Source organism: Ranitomeya imitator, chromosome 4 (assembly GCF_032444005.1).
Source record: "Ranitomeya imitator isolate aRanImi1 chromosome 4, aRanImi1.pri, whole genome shotgun sequence".
In the NCBI taxonomy this organism is placed as follows: Eukaryota; Metazoa; Chordata; class Amphibia; order Anura; family Dendrobatidae; genus Ranitomeya; species Ranitomeya imitator.
This window is the reverse complement of record NC_091285.1, coordinates 619757915-619784830: the sequence shown is the minus strand read 5'-3', so window position 1 is coordinate 619784830 and position 26916 is coordinate 619757915. Positions and strand designations below refer to the sequence as shown.

General features: G+C 44.9%; 1 protein-coding gene across 2 annotated transcripts in view; it reads left to right on the top strand.

Annotated features, from left to right (window-relative positions):
* Positions 1 to 26916, top strand: part of GPAT2 (glycerol-3-phosphate acyltransferase 2, mitochondrial) — a 217069-nt gene that overhangs the window by 101387 nt on the left and 88766 nt on the right. For both annotated transcript variants that reach the window (XM_069766604.1, XM_069766603.1), the window contains exon 8: positions 14177 to 14316. In XM_069766604.1, the coding sequence (XP_069622705.1) occupies positions 14177 to 14316 (140 nt within the window). The remainder of the gene's footprint in view (positions 1 to 14176; positions 14317 to 26916) is intronic.

Genomic DNA, 26916 nt, shown 5'->3' with positions numbered 1-26916 from the left:
CCAACAATCGGTTCACCCAAACGTCCAGCCAACTATTCCGCTCCTCAGGAGTTGAAACATGGATGAGGTGACCCTGCAGGGAGTATACTTGGTATAGGTGCTTCTATTCCTTAGTTAGCTGTTGAGTAACCGCTATCTCTCTAAACCAAAAACAAATCTCTGGAGATCCTGATTTATCAACCAAAAAACCAACACAAGAACAAGGACACCTAAAATATAACTTTTAATATATAAAGTTTTAAAAACATTGCAAATTTTGAAGACAAGTACCTTAAAACTACAAAATTGGCACAGGGAGTCAGGTAAATAACCACAATATGTCATATTGGGCCCTATGAAGATACTCAAGTAAGCCCTACCTGACAGTGGAGGTTGGCACCCTAATTTTCAGCGGTAGACGCCCCCACTCAATGGCGGCTCGCCCTTCTGACCGTTATCTCTTCAGGCTTCTCCATACACAGAAATGTCTACATGTGTTTTCAGTGGAGCCAATAGAGTAAACCACTGTTGGACTCCTGGCACTGGCTTATCCAATGGGAGAACAAAAATTGGGCGTTTCAATGCTTGAGAAGCCGTTTTAAATGAGCAGCTTGGACTGTCCAGGAGTCTTATACCTATAAGGAAAGTTTGATCATGTTTTATAGGAGCACAGTAGGGTAGCCGGTATATGAATATCCAGCAGCCAGTTGGCATATACCAGTTGTGCCGCTAAGAATGAGTTCCTCATGTTGGGAGCCACTAATCCATCTGAATCCCGTGAACCCAGCAATGGTGACAACTTGACTCTCGGGGACCGACCCTGCTAATAGAAAGTAGGTAGAATCTTAGTCTCTGAAGAACCTAAGTGGAAGGGAGACAGGGCCAGCATGAAACGGATACAGATATGGGAGTAGATCTATCATCTTAAAAATATTTATCCTTCCCATTATAGAAAGTGGAGGGGAGCCCCTGTTTTAAGTTTCTCCTCATTGACTTCCGTTAGAGGATCTACAGTATGTTCACCTGCTGATATTGTTCTAGGCCAGGGGAAATCTGTACACCTAAATATTTGAGTTGGGGAGACGCAGACTAATCCACTGGGAAAGTTCTAGAGAAGTGGACTACGGCTGAGCGACTGGAAAGCACCAAACCTCTGTATCAAGTCCAATGGAGATGATCGGGAGGGGCCTGCATCTGCCAAATAAACATAATAAATGTCTACAGACTAAGACACTTTCTCTACTATAATCATTCTGGGAATTCCCATGATTGATTGGGATTGACAAATGGCAACAGCCGGAGGCTCTTTTTTTTTTTTTCAAATAGATTTTGATATGTCCATATTTATTAGGACCCTAGCTATTGGGGCATGTATAAAAGTTCAAAGCGGTTATCCACCTTTGGAAACATTTTTTTTCTTGCTTAAATTCATTCAATTGGGGCTAAAAAAAAAAATCATTTTTCCAATTTGGTTACATTAACAATGTTGCCCCGTTTGCCTCCTATAGTCACTTAATTACACTGTCTATTGCTGGTTGCAGAATGGGTTAACAGATTGAGCCACATCATCTTCATTTTATCACATGTGTTGGGGACATGATTCCGTGGCACTTACTTGTTGTGAATTCTGTGGCAGAGCTCCCTCCTGTGGTCACGAGTGGTACTGCGGCTTCTGAGTTTCCTTCCTCAGGTAAGGTGGTGAAGTCGTTAGGTGCTGCTCTATTTAACTCCACCTAGTGCTTTGCTCCTGGCCTCCAGTCAATGTTCTAGTATTGGTCTTGCTTCCTCCTGGATCGTTCCTGTGGCCGTCTGCTCTGCATAAGCTAAGTTTTGCTTGTGTTATTTTTGTTTCGCTATTTTTTTCTGTCCAGCTTGCTTAATTGGTTTTTCTTGCTTGCTGGAAGCTCTGGGACGCAGAGGGAGCACCTCCGTACCGTTAGTCGGTGCGGAGGGTCTTTTTGCCCCTCTGCGTGGTTGTTTGTAGGGTTTTGTGTTGACCGCAAAGTTCTCCTTCCTATCTTCGGTCTGTTCAGTAAGTTGGGCCTCACTTTGCTAAATCTATTTCATCTCTGCGTTTGTATTTTCATCTCTACTCACAGTCATTATATGTGGGGGGCTGCCTTTTCCTTTGGGGTATTTCTCTGAGGCAAGGTAGGCTTGTTTTTCTATCTTAGGCCTAGCTAGTTTCTCAGGCTGTGCCGAGTTGCATAGGGAGCGTTAGGCGCAATCCACGGCTGCCTCTAGTGTGGTTGGATAGGATTAGGGATTGCGGTCAGCAGAGTTCCCACGTCTCAGAGCTCGTCCTATGTCTTTTGGTTATTGTCAGGTCACTTTGTGTGCTCTGAACTTCAAGGTCCATTGTGGTTCTGAATTACCTAATCATAACAGTACTGGAGGCCCAAAGTACTAATGCTTCTCAATAGAGGGAAAAAAGAAGTTCTGAGACCATTTTTTTCTTCTTTGCACTGTGTTTTGCCTTTTTTTCCCCCTAGACATTTGGGTGGTTCAGGACACAGGTGTAGTGATGGACATTAAAGGTCTGTTTTCATGTGTGGATCATCTCACTGCAAGAGTACAAAATATTCAAGACTTTGTGGTTTAGAATTCTATGTTAGAACCAAGAATTCCTATTCCTGATTTGTTTTCTGGAGATAGAGCAAAATTTCTGAGTTTCAAAAATAATTGTAAACTGTTTCTGGCTTTGAAACCTCGCTCCTCTGTTGACCCAGTTCAACAAGTTAGGATCATTATTTCTTTATTACGTGGCGACCCTCAAGACTGGGCATTTTCCCTTGCGCCAGGAGATCCTGCATTATGTAATATTGATGCGTTTTTCCTGGCGCTCGGATTGCTGTATGATAAACCTAATTCGGTGGATCAGGCAGAGAAAAATTTGCTGGCTCTGTGTCAGGGTCAGGATGAGATAGAGATTTATTGTCAGAAGTTTAGAAAGTGGTCCGTGCTCACTCAATGGAATGTGCGCTGGCAGCTATTTTCAGAAAGGGTCTCTCTGAAGCCCTTAAGGATGTCATGGTGGGATTTCCCATGCCTGCTGGTCTGAATGAGTCTATGTCTTTGGCCATTCAGATCGGTCGACGCTTGCGTGAGCATAAATCTGTGCACCATTTGGCGGTATTATCCGAGCATAAACCTGAGCTTATGCAGTGCGATAGGACTTTGACCAGAGTTGAACGGCAAGAACACAGACGTCAGAATGGGCTGTGTTTCTACTGTGGTGATTCCACTCATGCTATCTCCGATTGTCCTAAGCGCACTAAGCGGTTCGCTAGGTCTGCCACCATTGGTACGGTACAGTCAAAATTTCTTTTGTCCGTTACTTTGATCTGCTCTTTGTCATCTTATTCTGTCATGGCATTTGTGGATTCAGGCGCTGCCCTGAATTTGATGGACTTAGGAGTATGCTAGGCGTTGTGGGTTTTTCTTGGAGCCCTTGCAGTGTCCTATTCCATTGAGAGGAATTGATGCTACACCTTTGGCCAAGAATAAGCCTCAGTACTGGACCCAGCTGACCATGTGCATGGCTCCTGCACATCAGGAGGATATTCGCTTTCTGGTGTTGCATAATCTGCATGATGTGGTCGTGTTGGGGTTGCCATGGCTACAAGTCCATAACCCAGTATTAGATTGGAAATCAATGTCTGTGTCCAGCTGGGGTTGTCAGGGGGTACATGGTGATGTCCCATTTCTGTCTATTTCGTCATCCACCCCTTCTGAGGTCCCAGAGTTCTTGTCTGATTACCGGGATGTATTTGATGAGCCCAAGTCCAATGCCCTACCTCCGCATAGGGATTGTGATTGTGCTATCGATTTGATTCCTGGTAGTAAGTTTCCTAAAGGTCGACTGTTTAATTTATCTGTACCTGAGCACGCCGCTATGCGGAGTTACGTGAAGGAGTCCTTGGAGAAGGGTCATATTCGCCCGTCATCGTCGCCATTGGGAGCGGGGTTCTTTTTTGTGGCCAAGAAGGATGGTTCGCTGAGACCTTATATAGATTACCGCCTTCTAAATAAAATCACGGTCAAATTTCAGTACCCCTTGCCGCTGCTATCTGATTTGTTTGCTCGGATCAAGGGGGCTAGTTGGTTCACCAAGATAGATCTTCGTGGTGTGTATAATCTTGTGCGTATTAAGCGGGGCGATGAATGGAAAACTGCATTTAATACGCCCGAGGGCCATTTTGAGTACCTAGTTATGCCTTTCGGACTTGCCAATGCTCCATCGGTGTTTCAGTCCTTTATGCATGACATCTTCCGAGAGTACCTGGATAAATTCCTGATTGTATACTTGGATGATATTTTGGTCTTCTCGGATGATTGGGAGTCTCATGTGAAGCAGGTCAGAATGGTGTTCCAGGTCCTGCGTGCTAATTCTTTGTTTGTGAAGGGATCAAAGTGTCTCTTTGGTGTTCAGAAGGTTTCATTTTTGGGGTTCATTTTTTCCCCTTCTACTATCGAGATGGACCCTGTTAAGGTCCAGGCCATCTATGATTGGACTCAGCCGACATCTGTGAAGAGTCTGCAAAAGTTCCTGGGCTTTGCTAATTTTTATCGTCGCTTCATCTGTAATTTTTCTAGTATTGCTAAACCATTGACCGATTTGACCAAGAAGGGTGCTGATGTGGTCAATTGGTCTTCTGCTGCTGTGGAAGCTTTTCAAGAGTTGAAGCGTCGTTTTTCTTCTGCCCCAGTGTTGTGTCAACCAGATGTTTCGCTTCCGTTCCAGGTCGAGGTTGATGCTTCTGAAATTGGAGCGGGGGCTGTTTTGTCGCAGAGAAGTTCTGATTGCTCGGTGATGAAACCATGCGCCTTCTTTTCCAGGAAGTTTTCGCCTGCTGAGCGAAATTATGATGTTGGCAATCGAGAGTTGCTGGCCATGAAGTGGGCATTCGAGGAGTGGCGTCATTGGCTTGAAGGAGCTAAACATCGAGTGGTGGTCTTGACTGATCACAAGAACTTGACTTATCTCGAGTCTGCCAAACGGTTGAATCCTAGACAGGCTCGTTGGTCGCTGTTTTTCTCCCGTTTTGACTTTGTGGTTTCGTACCTTCCGGGCTCTAAAAATGTGAAGGCGGATGCCCTGTCTAGGAGTTTTGTGCCCGACTCTCCGGGTTTGTCTGAGCCGGCGGGTATCCTCAAGGAAGGAGTAATTTTGTCTGCCATCTCCCTGATTTGCGGCGGGTGCTGCAAAAATGTCAGGCTAATAAACCTGATCGTTGCCCAGCGGAGAAACTGTTTGTCCCTGATAGGTGGACGAATAAAGTTATCTCTGAGGTTCATTGTTCGGTGTTGGCTGGTCATCCTGGAATCTTTGGTACCAGAGATTTAGTGGCTAGATCGTTTTGGTGGCCGTCTCTGTCGCGGGATGTGCGTTCTTTTGTGCAGTCCTGTGGGATTTGTGCTCGGGCTAAGCCCTGCTGTTCTCGTGCCAGTGGGTTGCTTTTGCCCTTGCCGGTCCCGAAGAGGCCTTGGACACATATCTCTATGGATTTTATTTCGGATCTCCCCGTCTTTCAAAAAATGTTGGTCATTTGGGTAGTTTGTGATCGCTTCTCTAAGATGATCCATTTGGTACCCTTGTCTAAATTACCTTCCTCCTCTGATTTGGTGCCATTGTTCTTCCAGCATGTGGTTCGTTTACATGGCATTCCAGAGAACATCGTTTCTGACAGAGGTTCCCAGTTTGTTTCGAGGTTTTGGCGAGCTTTTTGTGCTAGGATGGGCATTGATTTGTCTTTTTCCTCGGCTTTCCATCCCCAGACTAATGGCCAGACCGAACGAACCAATCAGACCTTGGAAACATATCTGAGATGCTTTGTTTCTGCTGATCAGGATGATTGGGTGTCCTTCTTGCCTTTGGCTGAGTTCGCCCTTAATAATCGGGCAAGCTCGGCTACCTTGGTTTCGCCGTTTTTCTGCAACTCTGGGTTCCATCCTCGTTTCTCTTCAGGGCAGGTTGAGTCTTCGGACTGTCCTGGTGTGGATACGGTGGTGGACAGGTTACAGCAGATTTGGACTCATGTAGTGGATAATTTGACCTTGTCCCAGGAGAAGGCTCAACGTTTCGCTAATCGCAGACGCTGTGTGGGTCCCCGACTTCGTGTTGGGGATTTGGTTTGGTTGTCATCTCGTCATATTCCTATGAAGGTTTCCTCTCCTAAGTTTAAGCCTCGTTTCATTGGTCCGTATAGGATTTCTGAGGTTCTTAATCCTGTGTCTTTTCGTTTGACCCTTCCAGATTCTTTTTCCATCCATAACGTATTCCATAGGTCATTGTTGCGGAGATACGTGGCACCTATGGTTCCATCTGTTGATCCTCCTGCCCCGGTTTTGGTGGAAGGGGAGTTGGAGTATATTGTGGAGAAGATTTTGGATTCTCGTGTTTCGAGACGGAAACTCCAGTATCTGGTTAAGTGGAAGGGTTATGCTCAGGAAGATAATTCCTGGGTCTTTGCCTCTGATGTCCATGCTGCCGATCTTGTTCGTGCCTTTCATATGGCTCATCCTGGTCGGCCTGGGGGCTCTGGTGAGGGTTCGGTGACCCCTCCTCAAGGGGGGGGTACTGTTGTGAATTCTGTGGCAGAGCTCCCTCCTGTGGTCACGAGTGGTACTGCGGCTTCTGAGTTGCCTTCCTCAGGTGAGGTGGTGAAGTCGTTAGGTGCTGCTCTATTTAACTCCACCTAGTGCTTTGCTCCTGGCCTCCAGTCAATGTTCTAGTATTGGTCTTGCTTCCTCCTGGATCGTTCCTGTGGCCGTCTGCTCTGCATAAGCTAAGTTTTGCTTGTGTTATTTTTGTTTCGCTATTTTTTCTGTCCAGCTTGCTTAATTGGTTTTTCTTGCTTGCTGGAAGCTCTGGGACGCAGAGGGAGCACCTCCGTACCGTTAGTCGGTGCGGAGGGTCTTTTTGCCCCTCTGCGTGGTTGTTTGTAGGGTTTTGTGTTGACCGCAAAGTTCTCCTTCCTATCTTCGGTCTGTTCAGTAAGTTGGGCCTCACTTTGCTAAATCTATTTCATCTCTGCGTTTGTATTTTCATCTCTACTCACAGTCATTATATGTGGGGGGCTGCCTTTTCCTTTGGGGTATTTCTCTGAGGCAAGGTAGGCTTGTTTTTCTATCTTAGGCCTAGCTAGTTTCTCAGGCTGTGCCGAGTTGCATAGGGAACGTTAGGCGCAATCCACGGCTGCCTCTAGTGTGGTTGGATAGGATTAGGGATTGCGGTCAGCAGAGTTCCCACGTCTCAGAGCTCGTCCTATGTCTTTTGGTTATTGTCAGGTCACTTTGTGTGCTCTGAACTTCAAGGTCCATTGTGGTTCTGAATTACCTAATCATAACACTTACTATTATATCAGTATGACAGATTCTCCTTCTCTAGTTACTGCAGCTTCCTCACAGACTGCACAGATCTCCACTCCATACTATGGCTGGACACAAAAGAGTATACAGACAGGACGTTTTCCGGCACCTGACTGCTGTTCTAATCAGCTGACATGTGCTGCTAACAACTGTGGGAGGAATCGCGATCCACCTTCAGCTGTTAATCTGTTAAATGCCACTGTCAAGCGCTGACAGCGGCATTTAGCATGAATTTCCGGCAATCGCACCGGAAATCCGCCCATCGGTGACCCCGTCACATGATCACGGGTCACCAATGGGTTGGCATGACAACCAGAGGTCTGTTGTAGACCTCTATGGTTGTCACTGCCGGATTGCTATGAGCCCCACCCGGTGGTCAGCGCTCATAGCAAGTGAGGTATTCTGCTACCTGCAGGTGATCTGATCATCGCCTGCATGTAGCAGAACAGATCGGGTTATGGCAGCTTCTGTCTCCCATGAAGGCTATTGAAGCATGCCAAAAGTGAAAAAAAAATTTTTTTTAAAAATATAAAAGTATATACAGTGCAGACCAAAAGTTTGGACACGCCTTCTCATTTAAAGATTTTTCTGTATTTTCATGACTATGAAAATTGTACATTCACACTGAAGGCATCAAAACTATGGAGTAACACATGTGGAATTATATACTTAACAAAATGTGTGAAACAACTGAAATTATGTCTTATCTTCTAGGTTCTTCAAAGTAGCCACCTTTTGCTTTGATGTCTGCTTTGCACACTCTTGGCATTCTCTTGATGAGCTTCAAGAGGTAGTCACCTGGAATGGTTTTTCACTTCACAGGTGTGCCCTGTCAGGTTTAATAAGTGGGATTTCTTGCCTTATAAATGGGGTTGGGACCATCAGTTGTGTTGTGCAGAAGTCTGGTGGATTCACAGCTGATAGTCCTATTGAATAGACTGTTAGCTGCTTTTTTCTTGCCATAATACAAATTCTAAATAAAGAAAAATGAGTGCCCATCATTACTTTAAGAAATGAAGGTCAGTCAGTCAGAAAAATTGGGAAAACTTTGAAAGTGTCCCTAAGTGCAGTGGCAAAAACCATCAAGCGCTACAAAGAAACTGGCTCACATGAGAACCACCCCGGGAAAGAAAGACCAAGAGTCACCTCTGCTTCTGAAGATAAGTTTATCCGAGTCACCAGCCTCAGAAATCGCAAGTTAACAGCAGCTCAGATTAGAGACCAGGCCAATGCCACACAGAGTTCTAGCAGCAGACACATCTCTACAACAACTGTTAAGAGGAGACTTTGTGCAGTAGGCCTTCATGGTAAAATAGCTGCTAGGAAACCACTGCTAAGGTCTGGCAACAAGCAGAAGAGACTTGTTTGGGCTAAAGAACACAAGGAATGGACATTAGACCAGTGGAAATCTGTGCTTTGGTCTGATGAGTCTAAATTTGAGATCTTTGGTTCCAACCACCGTGTCTTTTTGTGACGAAGAAAAAGTGAACGGATGGACTCTGCATGCCTGGTTCCCACCGTGAAGCATGGAGGAGGAGGTGTGATGGTGTGGGGGTGCTTTGCTGGTGACACTGTTGGGGATTTATTCAAAATTGGAGGCATACTGAACCAGCATGGCTACCACAGCATCTTGCAGCGGCATGCTATTCCATCCGGTTTGTGTTTAGTTGGACCATCATTTATTTTTCAACAGGAAAATAACTTCAAACACACCTCCAGGCTGTGTAAGGGCTATTTGACCAAGAAGGAGAGTGATGGGGTGCTACGCCAGATGACCTGGCCTCCAGTCACCAGACCTGAACCCAATCAAGATGATTTGGGGTGAGCTGGACCGCAGAGTGAAGGCAAAAGGGCCAACAAGTGCTAAGCATCTCTGGGAACTCCTTCAAGATTGTTGGAAGACCATTTCCGGTGACTACCTCTTGAAGCTCATCAAGAGAATGCCAAGAGTGGGCAAAGCAGTCATCAAAGCAAAAGGTGGCTACATTGAAGAACCAAGAATATAAAACATAATTTCAGTTGTTTCACACTTTTTTTGTTAAGTATATAATTCCACATGTGTTAATTCATAGTTTTGATACCTTCAGTGTGAATTTTCATTTTTCATAGTCATGAAAATACAGAAAAATCTTTAAATGAGAAGATGTCCAAATGAGTGTGTGTGTGTGTGTGTGTGTGTGTTTCTGTATATGTATGTATGTAATGTGTGTGTGTACAGCTGAGTTTGTGTATGTATATGTATCTAGCCACGCCCATTCCACATAGCCCCACCCACTCTGCATAGCCATACACTCCACACGCAAAGCCCTGTCCACACGGCCCACATTCACACAGATCACCGCTTACATTAATGGCCCTCGGAAACTACAACTCCCAGCATGTCGAGCGCCACAGATCAACGCTCTATACAGGAGTGAATGGTAACCAGCGGCCCCCACAGTTTACAGATCAGTCACCATGACAACCAGAATAGTGGGGGGACAAAACAACTGCCATCACTTGGGCCGGTCTGCGGCTACACTGGAAATCACTCCTGCTCTACACAATGGTCTGTCCCAGCACTTCATCCTCCCCCATGGTCTTTACCTCCTCCACAGCCGGGACCTCTGCGACCAGAGCCACCTGTCAGGTTTAAAGGGAACCTGTCAGCTGTTTTGGCCACTATAAGATGCGGCCACCGCCTTTCAGGGCTTATCTACAGCATTTTATAATGCTGTTGATAAGCCCCTGATCAGACCTGCAAGATAAGAGAAATAAGACTTATTATACTCATCCGGGGGGCAGTCTGGTCTGATGGGTTTCACAGGTCCGAGTCTGGCGCCTGCCATCTTGATGCCGCCCTCCTGCTTGCTTCATCTTATAGCGGCCAAAATAGCGGACAGGTTCCCTTGAAACTGCGCTTGTGACCATCCTGCGCTGTCACTTACGTCATCACCAAAGCGGCCGTCTCACCGCGCACCGCCATGTCTGTTGTGGGCTGCTGCATCACATGGCAAGATAGGTTAGTGGATTCCTGGGGCAGCTGGGAGGGGTCAACTGTCACAGCACCAGCTGAAGGGTTAATGACGTGTTTACTAACCACCAGTGTGAGGGGAATCCTGAGGTCAGCACTCAGGGGGTTAACGAGGTGTGACGTCAGCTGATCTCTGTTATAAGAGTGGGAGAAAATGAGAGGAATGGGGGGAAATGAGGTGTGAGGGGAAAATGAGAGGAGTGTGGGGGAAAATGAGAGGAGTGTGGCCCTGCAGTATGAGGCTGTGTATAGAGAAGAGTGAGGCACTGCAGGTGGAGGCTGTGAATCTGTAGTATTGAATATATGATGTGAAATTTGTTATGTGCAATATAATCATTTTAATTTGTTATAACTAACCACAGTTAGTTGTTATTCCCAGGCAACACCGGGCTCTTCAGTTAGTTCAAAATAAAACAATTAAAAAAAATCAAACATACACTTATTTGGTATCGCCATGTTCAGAATCACCCAATCTATCAATAAAAAGGATTAACCTGATCGCTAAATGTTGAAGCATATACCACGCGAAACGGCCGTAGTCCATTAACCTAACCAGTTCGTCTTGCAACTATCCTGCCCTCTGTAACCATGTCCACAGCACGTTGTTGAAATAAAGGACAAGGGTTTTTATTGGAAGACATGTGTGGTGCTGCTATTTTCTTCCTGTCTGGATTTCCACTCATGTTTTTTCAAGCAAGCATGCCTTACTCCAGTGGATTACCGTTTGGTGGGGTTGTCGACTCAGCTCATCCTACTGGACTCTGCTGGACTGCTCAAACAGTGAGTACTCACCTGTTTCTTAGTGCCATTCAGCTTTTTTTCTTGTTTTTTTATGGACTACACAAAAAATAAGCCCTCATCTGGCCCAAAATCACAAAAAAAGGAGACGCAACGGGTATCGGAAAATGGCGCAATTTTTTTTTTAACAAAGTTTGGAATTTTGTTACCACTTAGATAAAAAAGAACCTAGACATGTTTTGTGTCTATGAACTTGTAATGACCTGGAGAATCCTAATGGCAGGTCAGGTGTAGCATTTAGTGAACCTAGCGAAAAAGCCAAAGAAAAAACAACTGTGGGATTGCACTTTTTTTGCAATTTCACCGCACTTTGTATTTTTTTCCCGTTTTCCAGGACACGATATGTTAAAACCAATGGTGTCGTTCAAAAGTACAACTCATCCCGCAAAAAACAAGCTCTCACATGGCCATATTGACGGAAAAGTAAAAAAAGTTATGTCTGGGAATAAGGGGAGCAAAAAACGCAAAACCAAAATACCTCCGGTCATGAAGGGGTTAAACAATATTTCACCTTAAAGAAAGAATCAGCTGTGATCCTGTGCTGTAATGTCTGTATACTCTTTTGCATCCTTCCTTCCCAGGAGCTGTGGTACGATCAGACCATGTTCCTGCACGGTCAGGCACAGCCATAATACAATACACAGCAGGGGCACATTTAGAAGATTATCTCGGCACGAGAACATATTTTTAAACACATCAAATTGTGAAGTTCATTTTTATTCCAAGATCTGTTGATTAAAATATACTTTCGTTTGTGGCACAACCCGTTTTAGATCCTTTAGCACTGACATGAGACGCACTGGTTATTCCATGGAACTATTTCATGTTTCCACATATTTTTCCTCATCTCTATCTCCTTCATCCTGTTTATAAAAAGTTAATTGTGAAAAGTTTCCAGTGATCTCTTCATATTAGCTCTATTGAGCCTTGTAAATCAACACGGTCAGTATACTGATCAGCCCTCCCCGACGGTCGGTCTGCTGGCCGGCCCTCCCCCGACAGTCGGTCTGCTGGCCAGCCCTCCCCGACGGTTGGTCTGCTGGCCGGCCCTCCCCGACGGTTGGTCTGCTGGCCGGCCCTCCCCGACGGTTGGTCTGCTGGCCGGCCCTCCCCGACGGTTGGTCTGCTGGCCGGCCCTCCCCGACGGTTGGTGTGCTGGCCGGCCCTCCCCGACGGTTGGTCTGCTGGCCGGCCCTCCCCGACGGTCGGTTTACTTGCTGGCACTCATGTTTCTCTCACAGTAGTTTTTTTCTATTCTTCATTTAATGGTGTAATTGTTTAGCCCCTTTACTGACAGTACATTGTCTCAGTAGGTCATCCAGACTATGCTTAAAGGGATTGTGTTATCAGAAAATAATATTTGTAATCTTGCAATTTTGATACTGACCGCTCAGGCTATTTAGACTCCTACTTCCTGTCCTTTCAGGAAGAGTTTACAGCAGTTTCCTTATCACCGCAGGCAGGATTACCATGACAGGATTGCACAGCTGAACACACAGAATCCACCAATCACAGTAGGCAAATTCACCACTGACCCTGATCCCCGCCCCTTCATAATGACCTTAACACCCTCAATAAATGCGTCAGTGCAAAGTATAAGGTCATAGTCTATTGCTGCTAATATACATGTGCATTTCCTAAAACAGGAAGTTGGAGTGTAAAAAAAGCCAAATGGCCAGTCTAAAAAATGGTAACATTTCTCATTTTTATTTTTCATACATATTGTAATATGGGGAAAAAAACTTTGCTGAAATGTAAAAAAAAAAAAAGAATACATTTGGCACACAAACGTGATTGATGCAATAGGTCATTTTCTGATAACACCTTCTCTTTAAAGGGAACCTGTCACCATGAAATTGCAGTCTGATGTGCGGGCAGCAGGTTATAGAGCAGGGGGAGCTGAATAGATTGAGATAAGGTTTTCAGGAAAATATTCAGTATAACTAGTGGTTTTATCATTGAAAGAGGGAACCAACCAGTATGTTTAGGGCGAATAAACCACCAACATGTCGTTATGCAGCTGAGGTTTAGCGTTTCACATCTGCTTATGTCAGAACTGTCCATTTCTCTGATGGGTAATAAAACGAGCTATGCCTAGCCCATCAGCATTGGACGCATTCACATTGCGCAGATGTACACGTAGTAAGGAAAGGTGTACTGTCCTCTGCTTTCTCAATTCAAGGCACATGGACCCGCTGCTATTGGGCACAACTTCCAGAGTCGTCTTGGATCATTTATAAATCTTTGTAGACATGGGCATGTGAGGAACGCTAACCCTCGGCTATATTACCGCCTTTCAATGGTTATTCCAGGCTACGCAGGTTATCACCTAGCCACAGAGTTCCCCAACTCCAGTCCTCGAGCCACCAAAAGATCGTATTCAGGATTCCTAAGGGTATGTTTCCACAGTCAGTAACCGGCAGCGCTTTGGACGCAGCACATGTCCGCTCTGTCCAAAGCGCTGCCGGCTTTTGAACGCAGGTGATTCCTCATGGGTTCATTGAATTGTGCGGAATCTCCGCTCCCAATACATTGTACGGGTGACAAATGGACATGCAGCTGTCTGGAAAGACGCGCCTCATGTCCGTCTCCACAGGGAAGCGGGAGCTGTCGGTGCAGGCATAGTGGAGATGGGATTTCTTGAAATCCCATCCACTATGCTGTAACATCTGGACGCTGCGGGTTGGACGCTGCAGATGTACACAGAGTCCAACCCACAGCATTTACTGACCGTGGCAACATATCCTTAGTATTACACCGGTGATAATTCCTTCACCCGTACGAAGGAATTCCTGAGAATGTGATCTGTTGGTGGCTCTGGAGGACCGGAGTTGGGGAACACTGGCCTAGATAAATGGTAGTTGTGGGACTGCTGGCACTCCTTTATCACAGTGGATGAGCATGAGGGTCTAATGGACAAACCTGGTACTACATTTTGCAGGGCCAACAATCCGTCATCTCAGAACTGTGCCTTTTCAGAGTCCTATAAATGTCTTTTCTTTTTCTTCCTTCTAGTGCTCAAAAACACCGCTGGTCTTTCTCTCCACTCATCCTTCATGGCTGGATTTATTTCTTATACCTTTCATCCTGTTTTCCCAAAATCTTCGAGTCCCTCGTGTCGTCTGGGACAAGACAGACTGTTCACCAGTAATCAGGTACAGATGCGATGCTCTGCGGCCCTTCACGCTTGTATAATCTAAGACCATGTTGGGAATTTGCTGTTTCCCTAATAAAATTCTTCGATTTCATCTCTTGATTCAGATTTAACACACTTAATCAAATCGTTAGCTTAGGTGTGAGTTGTAACAAGTGCTACTTTACAGTCCACTCTTCAGCCACGTTTTCTGTTGTATGTACAGTCGTCGCCCTGTGCTTCCACAAGATGGGCGTTGGTCAGAGTTTTGTTTTGAAACTCATTATTAATGGCTCGTTAAGGAAACTGTGAACTGTGGTCGATACAGGTCGAATATTTTGATTTATGAGGTCCTCCTGTACTCTGTAGGTAAGGTTTGTGCTTGGGCTGTAATGTACAGTATATACACTAGTAATAGAGAAAATTGTGTGCAGCTCGTCCTGACAGCTGCTGGCAAAAATGTGCCTCTAAAAACAAGCACTGCTTCTCTGGTCACAATTCAGATGTAGCATCTCTAAGCATGACGGACGACGCAAGCGCTGCAGCCGTTGTGCGAGTATTGTATAGCGCTCTCCATACTATGCGGATTGCATATGAATGCTTGGAAAGTTTATGGTGTGCTGAGTGTAGGTTATAGGGACACTGTCAGCACAGAATGACGGTCCAAACCAAGCACAAGTGCTCAGCGCATCATGGCGTAGCTAAATATTTAACTACACCTTACCGCACCTGCTTGTTTTCTCTGAGTCTGCACCCCTCATCTTTTTTTGATTGACAGCTCGGGTTTCAACCAACCAGTAAAGGAGTGGAGATAGATGGAAAGCAAGCAGGTGGGGAGGTGTAAGTAAAAGATGGCCACGCCATGATGCACAGAGCGCCTTTGCTTGGTTTGAACAGTCATTTTGTGCTAACAGTGTTTTTAAAGAATGCTCAATCTGTGACATGCGATGACTGTGCTTGATCTTTGAACAGAAAAAAAAAATTGGGCTTTTTACCTTTGCCTCTATTGCTTGGTGCGCTAACACAGTATGCACAAATAATCAACAGTGTACAACCTAAAAAATAAAGTTGGAAAAGAAAAGAATGTACCGTATATACTCGAGTATAAGCCGACCCCCCTAATTTTGCCACAAAAAAACTGGGAAAACTTATTGACTCGAGTATTAAGCCTAGGGTAGGAAATGCAGCAGCTACAGGTGAATTTCAAAAATAAAAATAGATGCTCCATACCGTTCATTATTGCCCCATAAGATGCTCCATGTAAAGCTGTGCCACATATAATGCTCCATACATTTCATTATGGCCCCATAGATGCTCCATATAAAACTGTGCCACATATAATGCTCCATACTGTTCATTATTGCCCCATAAGATGTGCCATATATAATGCTCTGCACCGTTGATTATTGCCCCATAGATGCTCCATATAAAGCTGTTACATATAGAATGCTCTGCACCATTCAGTATGGCCCCATAGATGCTCCATATAAAGCTGTGCCATGTAGAATGCTCTGCACCGTTCATTATGGCCCCATAGATGCTCCATATAAAACTGTGCCATATATAATGCTCTGCACCATTCATTATGGCCCCATAGATGCTCTATATAAAGCTGTGCCATATAGAATGCTCTGCACAGTTCATTATGGCCCCATAGATGCTCCATATAAAGCTATGCCATATATAATGCTCTGCACCGTTCATTATGGCCCCATAGATGCTCCATATAAAGCTATGCCATATAGAATGCTCTGCACTGTTCATTATGGCCCCATAGATGCTCTATATAAAGCTGTGCCATATAGAATGCTCTGCACAGTTCATTATGGCCCCATAGATGCTCCATATAAAGCTATGCCATATATAATGCTCTGCACCGTTCATTATGGCCCCATAGATGCTCCATATAAAGCTATGCCATATAGAATGCTCTGCACTGTTCATTATGGCCCCATAGATGCTCTATATAAAGCTGTGCCATATAGAATGCTCTGCACAGTTCTGTATGGCCCCATAGATGCTCCATATAAAGCTGTGCAATATATAATGCTGCTGCAATAAAAAAAAAATGGCATGCTCGCCTCTTTTGCTGCCCGCAGCTCCTCAGCGTCCCGTCTCGGCGTCTCTCCGCACTGACTGTTCAGGCAGAGGGCGGCGCGCAGATTAGTACGTCATCGTGCCCTGTGACCTGAACAGTCAGTGCAGAGGACGGGAAGATGGAGCGGCGCCCGGGGGGTGGAACGTGGATAGGTAAATCTATAATATAATGCTGGGAGCGTCACTCTGCTTGAAGCCTTTATAGACTGCGCAAGCGCCGGCGCAGTCTGGACCCCACAGAGTGACGCTCCCAGGAGATCGCGGTATGCGTAAGCACTGAACGCACACCGCGATCTCCAACGGAGAGACAGGGACGTGGCAGGAGGGTGAGTATGCTATATTCACCTGTCTGTCCCTTTCCAGCGCTGCGTGCCACTCTCTTCCGGGTCCTCTGCCTGTGACGTTCACAGTTCAGAGGGCACGATGACGCGCTTAATACGCGCCGCCCTCTGACTGAACAGTCACAGCCAGAGGACCCGGAACACGGAGCGGCACGCAGCGCTGGAACGGGACAGACAGGTGAATATAGCAAGTGTCGGGGGCCCCAGCACTCGGCGCCCAGGGACGATAGGTGAGTATGTTATTTTTTTTTATATATATATCGCAGCAGCATACGGGGCATATAATACAATGGAGCATCTTATGGGGTCATCAACATTTATGGAGCAGTATACGGGGCATATACTATGGAGCATCTTATGGGGGCCATAAACCTTTATGGAGCAGCGTACGGGGCATATACTATGGAGCATCTTATGGGGGCCATAAACCTTTATGGAGCAGTGTACGGGCATATACTATGGAGCATCTTATGGGGGCCATCAACCATAATGCAGCAGCATACGGGGCATATACTATGGAGCATCTTATGGGGGCCATCAACCTTTATGGAGCAGCGTATGGGTCATATGGATGGGAGCAGCAAATTACAGAACGGTGGCGCAGGATGGGAGCAGCACATGACAGAATAGGGCAGCACATGACAGGAGGGCGCAGGATGGGAGCAGCACATGACAGAATGGGGGCGCAGGATGGGTGCAGCACATGACAGGATGGGGACGCAGGATGGGAGCAGCAAATGACAGAATGGAGGCGCAGGATGGGTGCAGCACATGACAGAATGGGGGCGCAGGATGGGTGCAGCACATGACAGGATGGGGACGCAGGATGGAGCAGCACATGACAGGATGGGGACACAGGATGGAGCAGCACATGACAGGATGGGGATGCAGGATGGAGCAGCACATACCAGGATGGAGACCTTATACCAATATAAATGCTCGCCACCCGGGCGTAGAACGTAGAACGGGTTCAATAGCTAGTATGTAATACTCACCTGCTCCCGGCGTCCCTGGCTCCTTATCCCGGACAGATGGTCTCCGGGTGCCGCAGCCTCTTCCTCTGTCAGCGGTCACTGGCACCACTCAGTACAGGAATGAATATGCAGCTCCACCCCTATGGGAGTGGAGTCGATATTCATAACTTTAATGAGCGGTACCACGTGACCGCTGAACAGGGGAAGAGCTGCGGCACCCGAAGACCATGGGACAGGCGGGGCAGCGCCGGAAGCAGGTGAGTATGCGAAAGACCTCTCTCCCCCTCACCCGCCGACCGTGACTCGAGTATAAGCCGAGAGGGGCACTTTGAGCCCCAAAATTTGGGCTGAAAATCTCAGCTTATACTCGAGTATTTACGGTAAGTTATCATTTTGGTCATACTATATCCTTGCAGTTCTTCAACCCCCATTTCTTGCCCCAGGAAGAGTTTAAACATCTCATATATCCCTGATAAATAATGCTTCTCTTAAGATCCAGGCATTTTTTTTTCCGTCCACCTAACCTAACGAGGGTTTATTGTAGTTTTGAATGAGACCATTAATTTTTCCCATATAAAGTACTGAGAAACATGAAAAAAAGACGAGTCGGATGAATTGGTGAAAAAAATCCAATTCTGCCATTGTTTTTTTTTTTTTATTAGGGGGGGTATTATTTTTACCATATTCATTGTTCGGAAAAAATGATATGGTAACAGGACTCACAGCCCAGTACTATTGTGGAGATATCAAATTTGTTTAGATTTGTTTTTATTTAAGTGTAGAAAAAAAAAATCATACATTTTTTAAGAACAAATCAAATAAATGTTGCTCTGCATCAGCATTCTCTGAGGCCCATAATGTTTTTGTTTTTAAGTCGGTGGAGATGTGTGAAGGCTTGTTTTTTTACGTCCTGCGCTGACCGTTTTATTGATGCCAATTTTGAGTACTTCCTATTCACGCAGCGGCAATTATGTAATTTAAGCACCACTCTCTAAGATTGACAGTGGCATGTAAATGGTTAACAGCGGTGATCGTAGCTGAGCTCGACCACTTTTGTTAGACCCAGATGCAGGCTGTGCAATTAATCCACCGTCCACCACAGTATCCTGGAAATCTCGTGCTATCCACATGTGCTGCCAATCAGTGGCCCCCTCATCGTCGCTGAGGCCAATGATTGACTGCAGCTGTCACGTGTATACAGCCCATGAGCACTGCAGTAAAGTAAACAAGAGCCGGCGGGGAGCAGCGGGATTGGAATTACGGGGTATCATCAGGTAAGTAATGGTTAGTTTGTTATATTAAGGCATATTCTGGTTTTAGAGACATTTTCTTTAATCGTAGAAAAGTGACAATTTAGGGTTAAAAATATTGGGTTAACCCCTCTGTGACCTTAGACGAACTATCCCGTCGAGGTGCCCTGGGCTTATCTGACCCTGGACGGGATAGTACGTCATAGCCGATCGGCCGCGCTCACGGGGGGAGCGCGGCCGATCGCGGCCGGGTGTCAGCTGCTTATCGCAGCTGACATCCGGCACTATGTGCCAGGAGCGGTCACGGACCGCCCCCGGCACATTAACCCCTGGCACACCGCGATCAAAGATGATCGCGATGTGCCGGCGGTGCAGGGAAGCACCGCGCAGGGAGGGGGCTCCCTGCGGGCTTCCCTGAGACCCCCGGAGCAACGCGATGTGATCGCGTTGCTGCGAGGGTCTCACCTCCCTCCCTGCTCCCTCCAGCCCCGGATCCAAGATGGCCGCGGATCCGGGTCCTGCAGGGAGGGAGGTGGCTTCACAGAGCCTGCTCAGAGCAGGCACTGTGAAGCCTGCAGCGCTGCATGTCAGATCAGTGATCTGACAGAGTGCTGTGCAAACTGTCAGATCACTGATCTGTGATGTCCCCCCCGGGACAAAGTAAAAAAGTAAAAAAAAATTTTTCCAAATGTGTAAAAAAAAATAAAAAAAAATATTCCAAAATAATGAAAAAAAAAAAAAAATATTATTCCCATAAATACATTTCTTCATCTAAATAAAAAAAAAAACCAATAAAAGTACACATATTTAGTATCGCCGCGTCCGTAACGACCCGACCTATAAAACTGTCCCACTAGTTAACCCCTTCAGTAAACACCGTAAGAAAAAAAAAAAAACGAGGCAAAAAACAACGCTTTATTATCATACCGCCGAACAAAAAGTGGAATAACACGCGATCAAAAGGACAGATATAAATAACCATGGTACCGCTGAAAGCGTCATATTGTCCCGCAAAAAAAGAGCCGCCATACAGCATCATCAGCAAAAAAATAAAAAAGTTATAGTCCTGAGAATAAAGCGATGCAAAAATAATTATTTTTTCTGTAAAATAGTTTTTATCGTATAAAAGCGCCAAACCATAAAAAAAGATATAAATGAGGTATCGCTGTAATCGTACTGACCCGAAGAATAAAACTGATTTATCAATTTTACCAAACGCGGAACGGTATAAACGCCTCCCCCAATAGAAATTCATGAATAGCTGGCTTTTGGCCATTCTTCCTCACAAAAATCGGAATAAAAAGCGATCAAAAAATGTCACGTGCCCAAAAATGTTTTCAATAAAAACGTCAACTCGTCCCGCAAAAAACAAGACCTCACATGACTCTGTGGACCAAAATATGGAAAAATTATAGCTCTCAAAATGTGGTATTGCAAAAAATATTTTTTGCAATAAAAAGGGTCTTTCAGTGTGTGACGGCTGCCAATCATAAAAATCCGCTAAAAAACTCGCTATAAAAGTAAATCAAACCCCCCTTCATCACCCCCTTAGTTAGGGAAAAATAAAAAAAAATGTATTTATTTCCATTTTCCCATTAGGGCTAGGGTTAGGGCTAGGGTTAGGGCTAGGGCTAGGGTTAGGGCTAGGGTTAGGGCTAGGGTTAGGGCTAGGGTTAGGGTTAGGGTTGGGGCTACAGTTAGGGTTGGGGCTAAAGTTAGGGTTAGGGTTTAGATTACATTTACAGTTGGGAATAGGGTTGGGATTAGGGTTAGGGGTGTGTCAGGGTTAGAGGTGTGGTTAGGGTTACCGTTGGAATTAGGGTTAGGGGTGTGTTTAGATTAGGGTTTCAGTTATAATTGGGGGGTTTCCACTGTTTCGGCACATCAGGGGCTCTCCAAACACGACATGGCGTCCGATCTCAATTCCAGCCAATTCTGCGTTGAAAAAGTAAAACAGTGCTCCTTCCCTTCCGAGCTCTCCTGTGTGCCCAAACAGGGGTTTACCGCAACATATGGGGTATCGGCGTACTCAGGACAAATTGGACAACAACTTTTGTGGACCAATTTCTCCTGTTACCCTTGGGAAAATACAAAACTGGGGGCTAAAAAATAATTTTTGTGGGAAAACAAAAAGATTTTTTATTTTCACGGCTCTGCGTTATAAACTGTAGTGAAACACTTGGGGGTTCAAAGTTCTCACAACACATCTAGATAAGTTCATTGAGGGGTCTAGTTTCCAATATGGGGTCACTTGTGGGGGGTTTCTACTGTTTAGGTACATTAGGGGCTCTGCAAACGCAATGTGATGCCTGCAGACCAATCCATCTAAGTCTGCATTCCAAATGATGCTCCTTCCCTTCCGAGCCCTCCCATGCGCCCAAACGGTGGTTCCCCCCCACATATCGGGTATCAGCGTACTCAGGACAAATTGGACAACAACATTTAGGGTCCAATTTCTCCTGCTAACCTTGGAAAAATACAAAACTGGGGGCTAAAATATAATTTTTGTGGAAAAAAAAATATTTTTTATTTGCATGGCTCTGCGTTATAAACTGTAGTGAAATACTTGGGGGTTCAAAGCTCTCACAACACATCAAGATGAGTTCCTTAGGGGGTCTACTTTCCAAAATGGTGTCACTTGTGGGGGGTTTCTACTGTTTAGGTACATTAGGGGCTCTGCAAACGCAATGTGACGCCTGCAGACCATTCCATCTAAGTCTGCATTCCAAATGGCGCTCCTTCCCTTCCGAGCCCTCCCATGCGCCCAAACGGTGGTTCCCCCCCACATATGGGGTATCAGCGTACTCAGGACAAATTGGACAACAACTTTTGGGGTCCAATTTCTCCTGTTACCCTAGGGAAAATACAAAACTGGGGGCTAAAAAATAATTTTTGTGGGAAAAAAATTTTGTTTTATTTTTATGGCTCTGCATTATAAACTTCTGTGAAGCCCTTGGTGGGTTAAAGTGCTCACCACACATCTAGATAAGTTCCTTAGGGGGTCTACTTTCCAAAATGGTGTCACTTGTGGGGGGTTTCAATGTTTAGGCACATCAGTGGCTCTCCAAACGCAACATGGCGTCCCATCTCAATTCCTGTCAATTTTGCATTGAAAAGTCAAACGGCGCTCCTTCCCTTCCGAGCTCTCCCATGCGCCCAAACAGTGGTTTACTGCCACATATGGGGTATCAGCGTACTCGGGACAAATTGGACAACAACTTTTGAGGTCCAATTTCTTCTCTTACCCTTGGAAAAATAAAAAATTGGGGGCAAAAATATAATTTTTGTGAAAAAATATGATTTTTTATTTTTACGGTTCTGCATTATAAACTTCTGTGAAGCACTTGGTGGGTCAAAGTGCTCACCACACCTCTAGATAAGTTCCTTAGGGGGTCTACTTTCCAAAATGGTGTCACTTGTGGGGGGTTTCAATGTTTAGGCACATCAGTGGCTCTCCAAACGCAACATGGCGTCCCATCTCAATTCCTGTCAATTTTGCATTGAAAAGTCAAATAGCGCTCCTTCCCTTCCGAGCTCTCCCATGCGCCCAAACAGTGGTTTACTGCCACATATGGGGTATCAGCGTACTCAGGACAAATTGGACAACAACTTTTTGGGTCCAATTTCTCCTGTTACCCTTGGTAAAATAAAACAAATTGGAGCTGAAGTAAATTTTTTGTGTAAAAAAGTTAAATGTTCATTTTTATTTAAACATTCCAAAAATTCCTATTAAACACCTGAAGGGTTAATAAACTTCTTGAATGTGGTTTTGAGCACCTTGAGGGGTGCAGTTTTTAGAATGGTGTCACACTTGGGCATTTTCTATCATATAGACCCCTCAAAATGACTTCAAATGAGACGTGGTCCCTAAAAAAAAAATGGTGTTGTAAAAATGAGAAATTGCTGGTCAACTTTTAACCCTTATAACTCCCTAACAAAAAAAAAAATTGGTTCCAAAATTATGCTGATGTAAAGGAGACATGTGGGAAATGTTACTTATTAAGTATTTTGTGTGACATATCTCTGTGATTTAATTGCATAAAAATTCAAAGTTTGAAAATTGCGAAATTTTCAAAATTTTCGCCAAATTTCCGTTTTTTTCACAAATAAACGCAGGTACTATCAAAGAAATTTTACCACTATCATGAAGTACAATATGTCACGAGAAATCAATGTCAGAATCACCAGGATCCGTTGAAGCGTTTCGGAGTTATAACCTCATAAAGGGACAGTGGTCAGAATTGTAAAAATTGGCCTGGTCATTGACGTGCAAACCACCCTTGGGGGTAAAGGGGTTAACATTACTTTAGTTTAATCGATGTTGTTCCTCCAATGTCTTATGTAAAGTTTATGTATTTAAATCAGATTTTAGTTCTTTGAGTTTGTATTTTCTTTTTTTTTCTGGGTTTAATAATAGTTTATTATTTGTGTATTCAATGTAAAATCAATCGGCATAGAATTACGTTAAATGGAAGCCAAAAAAAGTATTCTTCATTGACCACGTACCTTTATGTAATGCCCTCGCACCTCACAGGAAACATATTTAGAGCAATCAGCCAGTGGCAGGCCTGGGGCCGGGGATCCTGCCATTATTGTCAAATGTCAATAGTTCCAAGTGTAGGTTGTGTTCGCATTACTATTGATCCCTGCCCATAAAAGCTGCCTCTGCTATGTGTAGCGTACAGTAGAATAAAGCTGAGTTAAGCTGGCATAGTCAGTGACTTTATAGTCTTTGTGTGTCTTGCTCCCATTTTGCGAAATATTGGTTCAGATGTAGTTCTCAGGCACCATCGATCCCTAGGAAGAAAGAGTTTCCATGATCCCATGGGATTAATTCATGGACTGTCAAGGTCTTCACAATGTTGGACTACTGCTTTTAATAATCAATTTTCAACAGTAAGGTTAAAAATATATATTTCTTTGTAATTGTTTGGTATTGAAGAATAAGTATAATGTCCTCCGATTGCTCAAAGGAAAAGGTAGAAGTGTACAGCTTATCCTCCGTGCACGACCTTATTGGCATACGGACCTATACACTTTCTATTGAGCTCATAACCCATTTTGCTTTCAGTTATGCGTTTTATTTTGATTTATTGTGTTTTAGGGGCTCAATTGGGGAGGTGGGTTCTTTGAGCGGTAGGTCAGGATGAGCAGTACGGAATAGATCTATTAGAGGTCACCTGATGAGGTGGCTTCTCTAAGCCATAGGTCAGGATCAGCAGCACGGAATATATCTATTAGAAGTCACCTGATGAGGTGGGTTCTCTAAGCCATAGGTCAGGATCAGCAGCACGGAATATATCTATTGGAGGTCACCTGATGAGGTGGGTTCTCTAAGCCACAGGTCAGGATCAGCAGCACAGAATATATCAGAGGTCACCTGGTGAGGTGGGTTCTCTAGGCCATAGGTCAGGATCAGCAGCATGGAATATATCGGTGGTCACCTGATGAGGTGCTTTCTCTAAGCCATAGGTCAGGATCAGCAGCTCGGAATATATCTTTTATAGGTCACCTGATGAGGTGCTTACTCTAAGCCATAGGTCAGGATCAGCAGCACGGAATATATCTATTAGAGGTCACCTCATGAGGTGGGTTCTCTAAGCCATAGGTCAGGACCAGCAGCACGGAATATATCTATTAGAGGTCACCTGATGAGGTGGGTTCTCTAAGCCATAGGTCAGGATCAGCAGCACGGAATATATCTATTAGAGGTCACCTGGTGAGCTGGGTTCTCTAAGCCATAGGTCAGGACCAGCAGCACGGAATATATCTATTATGAGTTACCTGGTGAGGTGGGTTCTCTAAGCCATAGGTCAAGATCGGCAGCACGGAATATATCTATTAGAGGTCACCTGGTGAGGTGGGTTCTCTAAGGCTAGTTTCATATTTGCGTTCAAATGCGCAGCGTTTAATCCGCAAGTGCAGGAAAAAACGCATAGAAACACGTACAAACGCAGCATTTTCTAGACGCATGTGGGAACGCATGCGGTTAATAAAACGCTGCGTTTTCACGCTTTATCATGCGTTTTGTCATGCGTTTGCTTTTTTGTGCGCATGGTGGAAAATTTTACAGGAGAAAAATCTAGATAACCAAACACCGCCAATGGAACTACAGAGGGCGTGTATTATGGGATATCTATATATAGACCCTAGGGCTGCTGAAATCTTAACAGTTTGCTACTGTATCCTGTATCATGATGGATCTTCGCATGGAGAGCTTTTAATTCAACCTGGATTTAAGCATCAAGCTGTTTCTTGCCTGTGCGTTTGCTTGGGAGCAACACAGAAATCGTGAAAGATGGAGAAGGACACGGCGTAGGCGTTTTTGGCGACACCCCTTTATCGAACTATGTGAGAGCCGTGGAGCCTATCACATGCTATATGGCGAGCTTAATGCCAACCCGGACAAATTCCTGGAATATACAAGGATGTCGCAAGACTCTTTCCGGGATTTGTTTGGTCGTGTCCAAGGAGCCATCCGGAGACAGGACACCCAGCTCCGTAGAGCGATTCCACCAGAGGAACGTCTGCTGGTTACATTAAGGTACGTAACAATTCTAAACAAATGCCAGTCCTAATTTTGGTTGTTCTGACATGTATTCTTTGTGTTTTCCTTTATGTCTTTAGCAGAACAACACCATAAATAGAATTGATTGTTCATTTTTTTTTTTATTTATTTTATTACAGATTTTTGGCTACCGGAGAGAGTTTATCAACCCTCCACTTCCAATACTGGCTTGGAATTTCTACCCTGTCCGGAATAGTTGTGGACACCTCCCAGGCTTTGTGGAATGTTCTCCGGGATGAGTTTATACCCCTACCCACCGTGGACATGTGGATTGAAATTGCTGAAAAATTCTGGAGTGTGTGTGATTTCCCCAACTGTTTGGGAGCGGTGGATGGAAAGCACATCCGCATAATCAAACCAGCTAGAACAAGATCGGAGTACTTCAATTATAAAAAATATTTTTCTGTTGTGCTCATGGCAATAGCAGATGCGGACTGTCGCTTCATCGCCGTGGACATTGGAGCTTTTGGCCATGGCAACGATTCCCAGACTTTCAAGAACTCGGATATGAGGCGCCATGTGTATGGCAAAAATTTTAATTTTCCACAGCCACGACCTCTCCCCAACACTCAAGGCCCACCGATGCCATTTGTTATGGTTGGGGATGAGGCCTTTCAGATGTGTGATAACCTACTGAAGCCATATTCCAGTTGGGACTTGAACCACACTAAAAGGATCTTTAATTACAGACTGACCAGGGCCCGAAGAACAGTAGAGTGTACCTTTGGGATTCTAGTCTCAAAATGGCACATTCTTGCAACAGCCATTAATCTAAAAATGGAGCCAGTCGATGAGGTGGTCAAAGCCTGTGTGGTTCTCCACAATTACATAATGGCTAAGGAGCAACCCAACATTGAACTGCATGAACCAGTTGGAAACCCATTGCCAGATTACCAGCATCACCCGCTGCGGTCAACTGCTGAAGTTGGTCACATGCGGGACCAATTTGCTGCCTTTTTTGATTCTGATATTGGACGTGTGTCATGGCAGGACAATATTGTGTAAATGTCCTGTTGGGATTTGGTCTGTACCAGTTATTTCTTTAAATGTTAATAATATTTGTTGTTAATAAACTTTATATTTTTGGGATCTTGACAGTGTCTCCTGTTGTGAATTCTGTGGCAGAGCTCCCTCCTGTGGTCACAAGTGGTACTTCGGCTGATTCTCTCTGTGAGCTTCCGTTGGTGGAGGAAAGTGGTACTGCGGCTTCTGAGTTTCCTTCCTCAGGTGATGTGGTGAAGTTGTTAGGTGCTGCTCTATTTAACTCCACCTAGTGCTTTGATCCTGGCCTCCAGTCAATGTTCTAGTATTGGACCTGTTTCCTCCTGGATCGTTCCTGTGGCCTGCTGCTCTGCATAGCTAAGTTCCGCTTTGCTATTTTGTTTGCTGTTT